Source organism: Actinia tenebrosa, unplaced genomic scaffold, assembly GCF_029948245.1.
Source record: "Actinia tenebrosa isolate PJP-AT-01 unplaced genomic scaffold, QUT_ActTen_1.0 PGA_scaffold16__25_contigs__length_10494907, whole genome shotgun sequence".
Lineage (NCBI taxonomy): Eukaryota > Metazoa > Cnidaria > Anthozoa > Actiniaria > Actiniidae > Actinia > Actinia tenebrosa.
In genome coordinates, this window is record NW_028292576.1 from 9,133,923 (window position 1) to 9,148,296 (window position 14,374).

The 14,374-nt window shown below is 35.6% G+C and overlaps 1 protein-coding gene across 1 annotated transcript; it reads left to right on the forward strand.

Moving 5' to 3' along the window:
- The first annotated feature begins 5,682 nt into the window (after nucleotides 1–5,682).
- On the forward strand, nucleotides 5,683–11,943 carry LOC116289397 (RYamide receptor-like). The gene is made up of 2 exons (XM_031696303.2): nucleotides 5,683–5,823; nucleotides 10,241–11,943. Exon 2 carries the CDS (start codon nucleotides 10,277–10,279, stop codon nucleotides 11,390–11,392), a length of 1,116 nt encoding a protein of 371 aa, XP_031552163.1. The 5' UTR covers nucleotides 5,683–5,823; nucleotides 10,241–10,276; the 3' UTR covers nucleotides 11,393–11,943.
- The last annotated feature ends 2,431 nt before the right edge of the window (nucleotides 11,944–14,374 follow it).

A 14,374-nucleotide genomic window follows, 5' to 3' on the forward strand; every position in this document is an offset into this window, starting at 1 on the left:
ACACCACTTGTTACCAGACCACCAAGCGTAAGGTCTGCGAGTCATACACAGGAGGACCGGCAGGAAAAGCGTTTTCTATGTTTTAGAGAAGAACGATGAAAACAGGACTAAAGATCTGAAACTTGAATTAAAAGAAAGAGAGAGAGGAGAACAAATATGATACATAAGGAAGAAGGCAAGAAAAGGTAAAAACAATAATGTAATGTCAATTTTTTTTTTGGAACAAATCACTAACGAACGGATGTCTATTAACGAACGAAGATTATCTTTAATATTCTAATTGAATTTAGCGATTCATGCTCACTGTTCACATGATATCGTTCACGATGGCTTTCTTTCTAATAAACTAAATTTTGTATACAGAAAATTTTGCTAACGAGTTGCTACCTAGAAAATGAAAGCCTTAAAATTCATTTTAAGTTTTTTTTTCTTCCGCTTCGAAAACAAATCTGAGATGGCAGTGAAAAGGCCTAGGTATTAAAAATTTTCAAAAAGCTTTAGCGTAATATTTTCAAATAATCTCTATCTAATACGATGAACTTTTCCGATTCTTTATTTATTTTCTAGAAAACTTCCCCAAAGTCTTATGAATTTAATACAGCAAAGAGTAAATTCCTGCTCAAGAAACACGTTGAGCGGGAAAGTCGGCTGGAAATCGGCGGGAAAACGACGCGGCTGACGCGGCTGCTCACAAGTTGGATGCAATATATCTATTAGTACCAATCATCTCTTATAAGAGCCACGACTACTAAAGTTTATGATATCCTATTAGTATTTGCAACTTAATTATTGTATGCAGACGTGATGAAATTCAAGAGTTCAGTGTTCGCATGACACTCAAACTTTTCCCTGAAATGGCTTTGTCGTTCGCCACTTCGGTAAACTTACCTTATTTGGAAAATCTGGCTTTTACAAAGGAAGCCCAAAACGTTTAGCGCGCGAAAAACCCCATGAGTGGAATACCACGAACTTCAAACGTGAACTTCTTATGTTGTGTCGTTTTCATCTGGTTTCAGATTACAATCCTTACGATAATGAGATTTATCATAAAGGTAAGAATATAACTGGTATATATGGTATATATTTATGGTATATCTTTCAGTTTAAGTTATGGATCTGTACTACTCAGAAAATCAGGTGTGGATAAAGTCATTTCGCGATCGATCTTTCGTATCACAGAAGGTCCAAATGATCAGACACTGTTCAGAAATAAACTTCCTGATACACAAAGTGGATTAAATGCCAGGCAGCTTTTTCAATTTTTATCTAGAAATATTACCACGCCCTTTTTCTCGATGAGGCATGGTAGTCAGTGATAACCCTGAACTTAAAAGAGGGGAATTATTTGTGCGCGAGGAATGAGCTGAAAAATGCTGGCCCCTTTGGGTAAACATGCAGTAGCTGCATTACTACCGTCTACCTTTAAAAAAAAAATGATAGCAATAAATACAGAGAAAATACCGCCCGATCTATCGAATCGAAACCAAGAGGAGTAAAAGCTTTTGTCAGTAACATTCTCCCAGGCAGTATTTCAAATCAGAAAATTACAATCGAGTTTCCGATCGAGAATGCTTTTAACTGTTTTAAATTAATTTTCAATTGAATTGAAATTCTGAATATGCCGAGCGAAAAGGAATTAGGTACTCACTTATTCTAAGAAAGATATTGCCAAATTGATGATAATATGCTTTTTGAAAGGAAAAAAAATATTATCTGGATACGATGGGGTTCGAACCCACCAACAGAAATTTTTTAAAAAATCGATTCTACTTTGCCATACCCCCGAGACATCCGCAGAGCTGAGGCGGCGTATGGACTTCGGACCTGACGGCGATTAAATCCTTCTGCCCTTGGGTGTACGAATTACGCAAGAAAATGTTCTAGCCGAAGCATCAGGGGAGGGACCAGCCGGCCCCCAGACCATATCGGCTAATCCCTTGCATCTCTGCCACGCACGGAATCGGTTGAAATTATGCTGTTAAAAAGTCTAGTCTATCTGTTGCATTGTTTTCACAGCCATTGTTATGCAGATTCCCCAGGAATCGTGGTCCAATGGAAAAACCTTGGACATCAATGACACTGAGTCAAGTCTGGTTTAGCGAAGTTAGTATCGGGATGGGTGACCTGAAACTCATACCTACCAACTTTTTTTGCATTTTTCCCCCGTAATTTTTAATCGATTAGAAATCGTTGAAAATAAAAACTACCGGGCACTTAATCCGTGTCTTGTTTAATGCAAATTTGAACATTTCATTCCGGAGAGCCGCCTCGGTATCAATCGATATCGGAATTTTAATATTTCAAATGTTGCCAGTATTCTAAAGCGTTTCTTTTTGCACGTTTATATTTGATTTCCTGAAATATATTTGGTGATAAAGTAACATGCAGTTTAAACTATAAACTCTTTTTCTTTTTTTACGTACTTTTTTAGCAATTGGTTGATCTTTTCTGCTTTTCAGTTACTCGACTTATTTCCCTAGCTTAAAAAAAGGCAAGGTACACGTAGTATGGAAGACATTAAGGTAAGGTTCTGGCTGTCTGCGGTCAATTAAAAAGTCTATACGGTAAAAAAAAAACCTTCTGAAAATAAAGCCAGATTTTGATTTAAGTGCATGGCGATCAAAGAGCGCTGACAGTCACTACTCTGAATCAACTCGCAGCACGATTTCATATCACGTCATCAGTGACGCAACATTAAAATGGCTTCCCATTGTTCTCGCACGATTTAACCAATCACAACTCAAACAAGTGTCAGCACGGTGGTGCAGTTCAATTTGGTTATTTTCTCTAATTTCTAAGTACTGATAAAACTCAAGCTGAGCAAGTCATTCTGCGGTTTTCCATCTGCGGACTAAATTGTTGTGAACTTGGTTTTTCACTGCCGTCAGTCGAGAACCGTAAAAGGTACCAGCTGTATAATTTTTATTGACGGCAGTGAAAAAGAAAATTACAGCGTGCAGCTTGCAACTACTGAGTTTGCAAAATATCGAAAACCACATCTAAAAATTATCGGGGTGATCGATATCTTGAGGCGTAAAAGTGTACATTCGTTATTGTAAATGTAGTGGAGACAAAATGAGAACACTTCAGTTTGAAACAAATCTAAATGGAGTCCATGATTCATGTCATCCTACTTTCAGACAGGTTCATTCGCATCTCTCTCTCTCTCAGGAGAATAACAATGCACCCAAAAAGCAATGCACGCTTCTTAAAATTGTCTTGAATGCGAGGCTAACATGGAAATACAAAAGAAATGCCACGAACAAATTCCAAATTGGAACCTGGCCATTTTACAGGTGTAAGTCAGTATGTAGTACAAGACGTCATGGCCATAATCACAAGAAATTCGCACTTACCAGTCAAGGGCAGTTTGTTAAAGTCTTTAAAGACTACATTTAACAAATTTCCGATAACATAGCGTGGTATTTCCTCTTATTTACAACTTACGATGTGACGTCAACATTTGGTCAAAATGTAATTGTGTGCCCACATTACACGCTATCGCTGACCTGAGTCAAGTCCTCTTCTACGTAATGAGAACACTTCTACACGTTACTACCGCGTCGCTCCCAGATATAAATAGAAACAATTTATATTCACCAACTAGCACTTAACGTTAATTATTAAGGCGTCTTATAAACGTGGGAGTGCTTTCTTTATAACACGCAACCTTTTGTCGATCAGTTTAGAAGAAAAAATATCTCAGCACAACGCACAATCATTTTGCCTCCATTTCCGTCGTGAAAACATATTCCTCTTTCTTATGATTTTAAAGCCGTGTAGACCAATGCATTTTAAAGAAAAAATCTCACAGGGAAAGACGTGCTAAAAGCAAACTTTGGGAAAGCAGAAAACGAACAAGGTAAGACAGTCAAGACTGCATATAATTTTACAAGATGGATTTTTATTTTATAACTATATTAAATGAGTAGGTTGAAGAATCCTCTTCTCAGTAGTCCACCGGGTTTATAACGTCCGAAATATACTCAGAATTAGTTTAATGGATGAACAAATGCATTTAAAATGTATACTACAACACAATCAGTGAAGAAGCCAAAATCAATAAATTTAATTTTGTATACTGCCTGGTCAAGTGTAGGTGCACTAAGAAGACGACAGTTTTTGATTTCCAAAAATCGATATTATATATACTCGAGTGAAGCCAAATAAAAAAGTACATAAGATATCAATAGAAACCTAGATATTAATAGATATTATTAGATAATAGTATATTTATTTGATCTTGAATAAGAGCATGAGGGGAGCCTCAAATGTCAAAGTCAAACGAATGAATTCAGTTCTAAATTCTGATTGAGGAATAGATACTAAAAAGAATGAAGAATAAGAAGAAAGAAGACAGAAAGAGGTAATAAAATATTTAAAAGGTTCGCAAATAATTGATGAAAAGTAATGGAAGGCCAAGAGGGAACTTATCGTTAGCTTTAATTATCTATGAGCCTTTACATTGGGTAGTATGCATGAGATAAAAGTTATTTTAGTCTATATGTCTCTATTCTTTATTAACGTATCCCATGAAGGAAGTATAATCTCGAGATTACAGACGATAATAATAATAATAATCTCGAGATTACAGACGATAACAATAATAATAATAACAATGATAATAATAATAATATAAAACTTTAATATCAATAATTATGATGATGATGGTGATGGTGATGAGGATGATGATGATGTTGGTGATGAAGATAATGATAATAAACAGTAATAGACTTTATTTCTATAGCGCGCAAATACAATAGTTCTAAGACGCTCTACAATGTATTTCAAAAATAATAAGACAAATGCATAGTAATCAAAAACTGGCAAGCTAACTAATAAAAAAGCGATATGATGATGATAACTATGATATTGATGATGATGTGATGATGATGATGATGATACTGATGATGATATGGTAATACTAATGATGATGATGATAATAATAATGATAATACTGGCAAGGTAGCTAATAAAAAATTGATATGATGATGATAACTATGATATTGATGATAATGTGATGATGCTGATAATAATGATGATGATGATAATACTGATGATAATGATGATAATGATGATGATGATATACTGCCAAGTTAACTAATAAAAAAGTGATACGATGACGATAACTATGATATTGATGATGATGATGATGATGATGAATTGATGATGTTGGTGATTTTATTACAAACAACATTTACAGAATCTAAATATGACTATAAACTATAGGGATCAAAATAGAAATATAAAAATATATCTAATAGAGTAAATATACAGCTATTCAAACCTGAAGTAAACTGATTCTGCCCTCCTCCTTTCTCTTAATTATTCTAATAAATTATTTTCTTGGCCGCTGAACTGCTAATCCATATTACTTATTTAGTATTTGTTTGCAGTTTCTTAGCAAAAAAAGTGGATTCAGTGCCAAAGAAATAGTAAATTAATGAATATTAATATTCTAGAAGAGTCGTAGTCGATAAATTCGTCAATACACAAGACGTGCAAAATGTCATGCTTTGCATAATAGCCTTTTTGTCAGCTTTTCAACACTAATAAGAATCACACGTCAAACCTGAATTATTACTATCTTAAAGATGACACTATTAGGTAAATATTTAGGACACTGAGGATAAAACTACGAAAAGTAGAATATCCCTGTATAAATAAATAATTATTGCGAGACACTGAAGTACAAAGAAACAACACATGCTTGCCACAACCCTGCGAGAACCAAGGCCGATCGAGAACAACTTTGCAATTGATTGAAACAATTGGCTTCGTCAGTTTTCGAAGCACCACTTCTTGTTACCAAGAAATATAAAGGTATGAAAACTCGCGAATTGGTTCTTAGATTGGGATACGAGATTTTAGTTTAAGAAATCGCACAGGAACTATGTACTTTATAAATTTTGGCCTTTTTTTCAGTTGCATTTAACTCTTCATCGTATCAATTTTTTTAAAGCTTTTTTTTATTTTCAACAGGTAACTTTTTTTTCCTTTTTAATCGTTTTCTTTTCGCCTCGTTCTGTTCGTCTGCTTTCCCGATTTTCTGTCTGTTTCACTTATTTATTTTTTCCCTATTCCGTTTTCTTTTCTCTTCCTTTTTTTTTTTTTTTTTTTTTTTTTTTTTTTTTTTTTTTTTGTTTTTTTTTTTTTGTTTTTTCATTTCACATATCAATCTTCAGATTCTTTCCATAAAAATTCCTTTTTTATTTCGACCCATATCGCATGAATTAATCTATAAAAAGTAGATGTTTTTAAACTATATCGTCTCTTATCTTTGCACTTCAGTTCAGGAAAATCGAGACTCGAAAACAACTTCCATTCCACATTACGTACTCCACACAAACTGAAACTAGCACGCTTAATTCCAAGTCAATAAGTAAGCTAGCCGTCTCCTGACTTATATCAGCCCAGGGTGTTTCAGGGTTCAATCTGTGAGTTAGTCATGCCCTGACTTAGATCAGCCCAGAGGGTGTTTCAGGGCTTTATCTGTGAGTTAGACATGCCCTGAGTTTGATCTGCCCAGAGATTGTTTCGGAGTATCGATCTCAGCCAGCCATTCCAGGACTTTAATTAGCCTAGAAATCATTCCAGGATTAGGAAATATTCAGTCTAACTGTGGGTTTGACTTCGTTAACGTGATAGCTAGTATCGTTATAATCGTCGTTATCCTCTCGGCTTGAGCTACGACTGAAATTTAAGTAAGCAATACATCTCCATTGACAAAACAGTGTATATTTTATAATTTATGATGTTAATGAATCCCAAAAACAAAGAAAAATAGCAAAATGCACACTTTTTACATAAATATATTCAGAGCTCCATTTATAAATAATAGCTTTTTTGAAGCTAAAGAATTTTTTTTTTTTTTAATACACTGTACAAAATACATCAAATTGAGCTGATCCTCGCAATTGAAACTAGGCTCTGAACAAATTCTGAGTCTTGAAATACAGGGAATTGTATCTAGGCTATCTGAGTTAGGGTATCGAGCGCTTTGTTTTAAACAAACGGTCATTGTGCTGCGCGGTTCCAACACGCATGGGCTAGGAAATTATTGAAACTCGTCTCATTGAAGGCAAAAAGCTATAAGAACAGTAGTCAAGTTTACGTTGACGGGCAGCCTTCAATATTACAATTTTCATACAATCATGGTAGTGTTGAACAAACTTTGTCATTAGTTGCTTTTGTCATATCAATCAATATGACTTCATGTCATTTATTTTTTTCACGTGGATAATTTGCAAACCACAAATTTTTCACCCCTTTTGTCATTTTTGAATTTGCGATCTTTTTTGACGGGTCAACGCGAGGCATTAATCTTGAAAACTTCAAAATTGCAAACGGAAAAAAAAATTGTGAAAATCGAAATTAACTCTAAGATTAGCACAAGACATGCACGCACTCGACGCTAACGTACAAAGAGATGGAATGAATTAAACCAACTTCATTTATCTGGGGGGAAAACTTCATCAACTTGTAAGAAGATTGCGTGGGTTTCTTGGGTGGATTTTATTACATGTATTGCTAAGCCGGTGATATTCAATCATTATTCTCCGGCGGGCACCGGAGCCGAAATATAGGATCTGTCTTGTATCAATTAAAATTGCTGATTTATGACGCTATAGACTTTCCAACCCAAAGGCAAGTAGTAGGCACTTATATAAATCGATCGGAAATTTATAATTTTGAATTGTTTCTTAACATCGGAAAACTATAAATTACTAGGAGAATAAAGGCGGTTACCGCTGCCGGCTAAAAAAAAAAAGAAAAAATACTGAAGAAGGGAGAGAGAGTGAAAAAAAAAGAGACGAGAAAAGGAAAAAAGGGAGAAAAGAACTACAAGAAAAATGTTTAATTACAAGTCTTCGGTGTATTATACGCCAGTATTCCGTTATTATATAAAAACTTAGACTTAGTTCAAGGAAATATAAGATCCCCATGCTTTGAATCTATTATGTTATATACTCTTTGAACACTATACCAAAGTGGTATACTTCATATGTAACCTACTTTATCAATTTCTATCAACATCTTGTCATTTCCAGCATGTTCGTTTGATTTATAGACATAGTCTCTCTCCCAAATGCGAAATATCCAACAGCGCCCTCCAAGTAGTTGGTGAATTCGAACGTCAAATAAAATATAGCTGGTCGTCTTTGAAGTACTACATAGAATATAGCAAATTAATCTTATTGGTCGCACCCATAATTTATAACGAGTCTTGGAGAACCCTAAATCTAGTTCAAGTTAGCCTAAAGGATTGGAATAATTTAATCAACACAATCCCTTTAAATCTACAGTCAATCCTAAGAAACTTGACCGAAACGTAACTAAAAAATAAACGAAAATCGCATTTTAAAGGAATATGTTTGAAGGAATAAAATTGACTAGAATAATAAATTGAAATGCATTGAATCGCATTGAAATGCTTCTTGTGAATAAATATAAATTTGCGTGGGTTAAACAAAGGTTTAATAATGTATTATTATATATTACATATATTATCAAAAAATATTTATTTATATTTATTTTATGTATACACTGACAATAATAAACATATATATCATTTAGCCTTAGTTTACTGCATTCACATTTTTAGTATCGCGGCCTAATATTTCGCCTTGGTCAATAATGGCAAAACATTTACAATAGATTGATGAACTCGATTTTTCTTGATAAATTAATATAGTAAGGACTTTTAAAGTACAAGATCGAGTACGAGTATTGATGGTTTTCACGGCGGCCATGTTGGAGGAACTTAACAAAAGAATTATCAATGAATTCTTTTGTTATATCCTCCAACATGGCCGCCGTGTCTTTTGTTATTTAATTCTCTTGGAAATGGTTGAAAACCATCAATGAGGTTTCAAATTGATCCTGTCTGCGTGGTTAACACTGAATCGTAGTGCTCGTGGATTTTCGATTTTTTTTTTACAATTTGCCAAAGTTCCATTCTACGTAATATTATATTTCCAATCTTTAAAAGTTAAAAACTCGTACCTGACTCGAAATCTTTTTCGTACTCGGCGTCGCATCTAAATGTCGTGACTGGATGCTAAGACGATGAATTATGTATAATGATTAAAAATGTGTTTATGAGCTTGCATATGATAATTATTATTATTATATACCAAGTGTCAAAGCTCAATTTTGCTCAATTTCTATTGGTCGAGAGTGTATCACGTGAACGCGAAGAAATTCGACTGTTTCCCGGCGAGCTGTCTGAGAGGGAAGTAATGCATTGTTAATCGGGAAATATCAAAACCGGAAGTCACGTGACCACGAAAAACATTACCTCAAAAAATTCATTCATAAGTAAAAAGTAGTTTTATCGAAGATGGCTCGCTTTGCTGACCGTGGAGAGTAGAAAATTTAACAACTACTTACAGAAAAAGACTGCATTCACCAAAAATGCGACGCGACAAATGTTTTGTTATCTTTGACACTTGATATGATAATAAAGCACTTATTGACTGGAACCTCGGGAAAGCAGTTTGTTTCCCTGGGTCCCAGTCAATAAGTGTTAATTATTCACCGCATGAGTTCTAATAACAACAGAAAAATATGAAGTATAAAAGTCCATGGAAAATAGTAAAAATTAGATTTGCAAAATAGTTCGTACAGAACTTTTTTTCATATGTAAAATATGCTACTATTTCAAGCTACCCTTTATTGCGTCCTTTTTCATTTGTAAGATGAAAAAAATTGTTTTATAGAGTTATTCATTTGTGTACCTTTCCATGCAATTCTTAAATGAGCGAGTATTTTGCCAACAAACAAAAAAAAAGAAATTGAAAATTATGTTTTATAGTCAGTTTTTTTCTTAATATCGTTGTAACAGCACACCCCATTTATAAAATAACCGATCTAAATCTCGCTTTCTGATTAGTTGGAAGCGCGTGCTTTATGAGAGCACACAGCACGCGCGCGCACTTAGAGTTTCGTCATTCCTGTAATTTGTATTTCATAAAAGAAAAAAAACTTGCTTGCTATGCTGTGTGCATTTATAAAGCACTAGGGGATTGGCAGAACAGTCGAGAAGTTTTGAGAAGCACGACGCGTCTATGACTTCTCTCGTGCTCTGTCAACTGCCGCATGCTTTATAACTGGATACAGCGCGCGCGCGCGTTTTCTATTTCTTCACTTCTAGCTTGTAAAAAAACGCTATGAATAAAATATTTGTATATCGAGTTGTTCCCACGGCTTGAGAAATGTGTCTATATTTTCTCCGCAGATAAATTTTTTCGGTAAAAAGAACTACAAGGTCAAGATGGACAAAGCATTTCAAAATCAGACCAATGTATCCTTACACAGCGATTTTGTTGACCAAAACGATGAATCTGTGGAATCCAAAATAGCCAAGGCTGTGGCATTTGGCATAGTGTTTTTGGTAGCAGTACTCGGGAACTTTCTTGTTATAGTGGCAGTCATTCAGAATCAGCGGATCCATACTGTAATCAATTATCTCATTGTCAACATGGCCATTGCAGATCTGCTATACATCATAATGGTAATGCCACCGATGTATATTGAAATTTTTAACTATTACGACTGGGCTATGGGCACGTATGCTCGTGGGGTTTATTTCTGCAAGGTTGTCCACTTTTGTCATTACTTATTCGTAGTGGTCTCCGTGCTGACCCTAGCGGCCATCGCTGTTGATCGATTCTGTGCGATAGTCCTTCCCCTAAAAAGAATCGTCACTAAACAAGTCTTCTATGTAATAATACCTGTTATCTGGCTTGTGGCGTCGGGGATGGCAGCTCCAGTTTTTTATGCGCAAAAAATAATTGAAAATTCGAAAGGATTTTTGTCTTGTGAAGAAGACTGGTCGCCTGCTTTTGAGACTCGCAAAGCATCAAGGGTTTACAGCGCCATGCTCTTTGCTATAGCGTACTGTGTTCCCTTCTTAGCCATTACCATCATGTATACAATGATATGCAGAAAACTTTGGATGCGCAAAATTCCCGGAGAACGAGACGCCAAATCACGGAAAGGAATAGTGGAGTCTCGCAAGAAAGTTGTCAAAATGCTTATTGCAGTTGTGATTGCATTTGTCGTTTGTTGGTTGCCGGTACAGGTGACGACATTTATGTGGGAGTACAAGGAACATTCTTTGTCAATTCCACCCTTTGTGTATTTCACATGTAAATTTCTCATGCGCGCGCATGCTTCTGTCAGTCCTTGCATGTATGCAGCCTTCAACGAGAACTACCGAACGGGCTTCAAAAAAGCTCTGACTTGTTGTCGAAAATCGAAGAGAGACAATTATACAAACTCTCGTATACATCTCCATAGAAAGGAATCCGGTTCGGAAACAGGAGGAAGAAGGGGAACAGTGGTTTACTTTGCTTCAAGGAAATATAATCACCCTTATCTTGTCTAATTAGCGCATATAGTCATCAGCAAAATAACTGGCCTAGTTAAAATTTTTGGTGCGTAAATGCGGGGGGCTATATGGCAGCTATGACATCAAATCCAACATGGTGTCTATCACGGTCAAATCCAATATGGCAGCTATGACATCAAATACAACATGGCGGCTATGACGTCAAATCCAATATGGCAGCTATGACGTCAAATCCAACATGGTGTCTATGACGTCAAACCCTATATGGCGGCTATGAATTCAGATTCAATATGATGGCTATAAGGTCAGATCTTATATGATGGGTATATAACATTTGGGTTTTTATCTCTATTTGCTGTTGAAGCATTTGACAAATACCTTGTGATAAAATCATGATACTAATAAAAATCATGCCTTGATAGGAAAATTAAACTACTCAGTTCTTCGAATTTATTTTTCTATTTTTAATTCCTTCTAAGTTGCATGTCTATGAATCGAAATGGATAGATACATCATGCGCCTATGTCAGTTGACGTCTAAGATTTTTTGCACCATCAAGTGACGGCAGTCTTGTTGAATGGCACTAATAAAACATCATTTTAAACGAAAAAAACATGTCTGGTTTATGGGTGATGCTTGATGTATTTTTAGACTTCTTGCCACGAGGGTTTTTCTCTGGGCTGTCCGGTTTTCTCCCTCCTTAAAAATTTATTTGTGAGCTGAATAAAGTATGTATAGAAAATTGAATATAGTAAGAGTGTCAGTGTCAGTGTCAGTGTCAGTGTCAGTGTCAGTGTCAGTGTCAGTGTCAGTGTCAGTGTCAGTGTCAGTGTCAGTGTCAGTGTCAGTGTGTGTGCGTGAGAAAAGTCGTGATTTTCAGCACGTTTGATGTAAAACAATGCCTGCAGGAGTGGAAGGAAGGTTCAGTGGGTATCGACAAAGTGAGGCTAATAGCGAGGGACTTAAGGACCGTAAAATGCCCCTACTACGCATGCGCGAGAAATTTTTGTCCGATTTCATTCATTTTTTCCTCATTTTTTTGCCTTTTAATCTAATCTTTTTTTGTGTGTGTATATGGTTTTTTGGGGTATTCGTTCTTTAATATCTTTTTGCAATATCTTTTTGTCTTCAAGGTGATTTTTGGCTTACACAATGTCGTGAATGAGTAACAATTAATGCTATGATAGATAAACGGATAAGTACTACATTGTGCAAGGCTCTATTCCCACCACGATATATACTTATATTAGCAGTTTATAATCTTAGGATTTAAACCGAACTTTTCTCCGCGTAATTAAGCTATTAATTGACTAGTGATCATGCGTTAAATGAAAATATTATAGGCTTTTACAGCTGAAACATAGGCTCTACTAGTTTTAGTATTTTGGCCAAGACATTAGGCTGGTTACTTCAATCTCTAGTGAAAAGTAATTGCCTTGGCAGACTGCCTAACTTACTATTATGATAACGTCGAGAAAAGTATCTGGCTTACTAGTAAGTTCATCTTTGGATGAAAGCTATATAAACTTTTATTAAAGTCTTATTTCATTAAAAACCACTCAGACAAATCGAAAAAAGCATCTGGATTAAGTCCATCTTTGGATAAAAGCAATATAAACATTCATTAGTGTCTTATTTTATTAAAAAAACACATAGACAAACATTATAATCGAGAAAAGTATCTGGCTGAAGTTCATGTTTTGATAAAAGCAATAAATCATCAATTAGTGTCTTATTTGATTAAATAATCACAGACAAAAGTCATTAGTACTTTTGTGGTAGGCTTCCTGGCCTACAGGGATTTGCAAAGCAATCAAATTTGATTATTAGAACTGGCGATTGTCATTTCTATAGTCTATAAAGGTAAATTAAACAATAATTTATCTAACTTTGATATTGGATTCCACGTTTGTCCTCCCTTTTTTTTTTCTTTCTTTCTTTTTTCGTCGTAAGATCATTTAGGAAAAATCCTCTTTACTCCAAGGTTCTTTCCATCTTTTTATTTCTTGTGATTGTAAGTGAGGAAAGTGTCTACACAGTAAAAACCCTCTTGACTCCAAAGTTCTTTCTATCTTTTTATTTCTTGTGATTGTAAGTGAGGAAAGTGTAGGAAAAACCCTCTTTACTCCAAAGTTATTTCTATCTTTTTTATTTCTTATGATTGTAAGTGAGGAAAGTGTAGGAAAAACCCTCTTTACTCCAAAGTTATTTCTATCTTTTTTATTTCTTATGATTGTAAGTGAGGAAAGTGTAGGAAAAACCCTCTTTACTCCAAAGTTATTTCTTTCTTTTTCTTTCTTGTGATTGTAAGTGAGTTGTAATTTTTTCGTGCGTACTATCCCTGAAGAGGCATATCATGATAATCATTCCCAGTTTATGACCTCCCAAAGCAAATTCATACAACGACTAAAACATCATTGAAATAAAAAAACAACCAAACAAAACTTGGGGGATGGGAGGAATGAGCCTGTTTACATCTATTACTTTTCAAATACAATTTGTACAGTCGAAAGTACTAGTACATAAAATAGGAAAGGAAATTATGATTTGCCGTTTGTAAACATATCAATGAGGGTGAGTTCCTAAATATGATATATTATGATGAATTGCTGCATGACGTGGAAAGAAAGAAAGAGAGAGAGAGAAAGAAAAAAAGAGAGAGAAATAGCGAGAGATAGACAGACAGACAGACAAACAGGGACAGCAGACAAGCAAGCAAGGCAGACAAGCAAGCAAGGCAAGCAAGGCAAGCAAGGCAAGCAAGGCAGGCAAGGCAGGCAAGGCAGGCAAGGCAGGCAAGGCAGGCAAGGCAGGCAAGGCAGGCAAGGCAGGCAAGGCAGGCAAGGCAGGCAAGGCAGGCAAGGCAGGCAAGGCAGGCAAGGCAGGCAAGGCAGGCAAGGCAGGCAAGGCAGGCAAGGCAGGCAAGGCAGGCAAGGCAGGCAAGGCAGGCAAGGCAGGCAAGGCAGGTAGACAGACGAGACGGATAGAAAAATAGACGTCAAAGATATAAAGTCAAAG

What these genes read in the sequence shown, in the direction of transcription:
- LOC116289397 (XM_031696303.2), top strand. Translation starts at nt 10,277, where the DNA reads ATGGACAAAGCATTTCAAAATCAGACCAATGTATCCTTACACAGCGAT.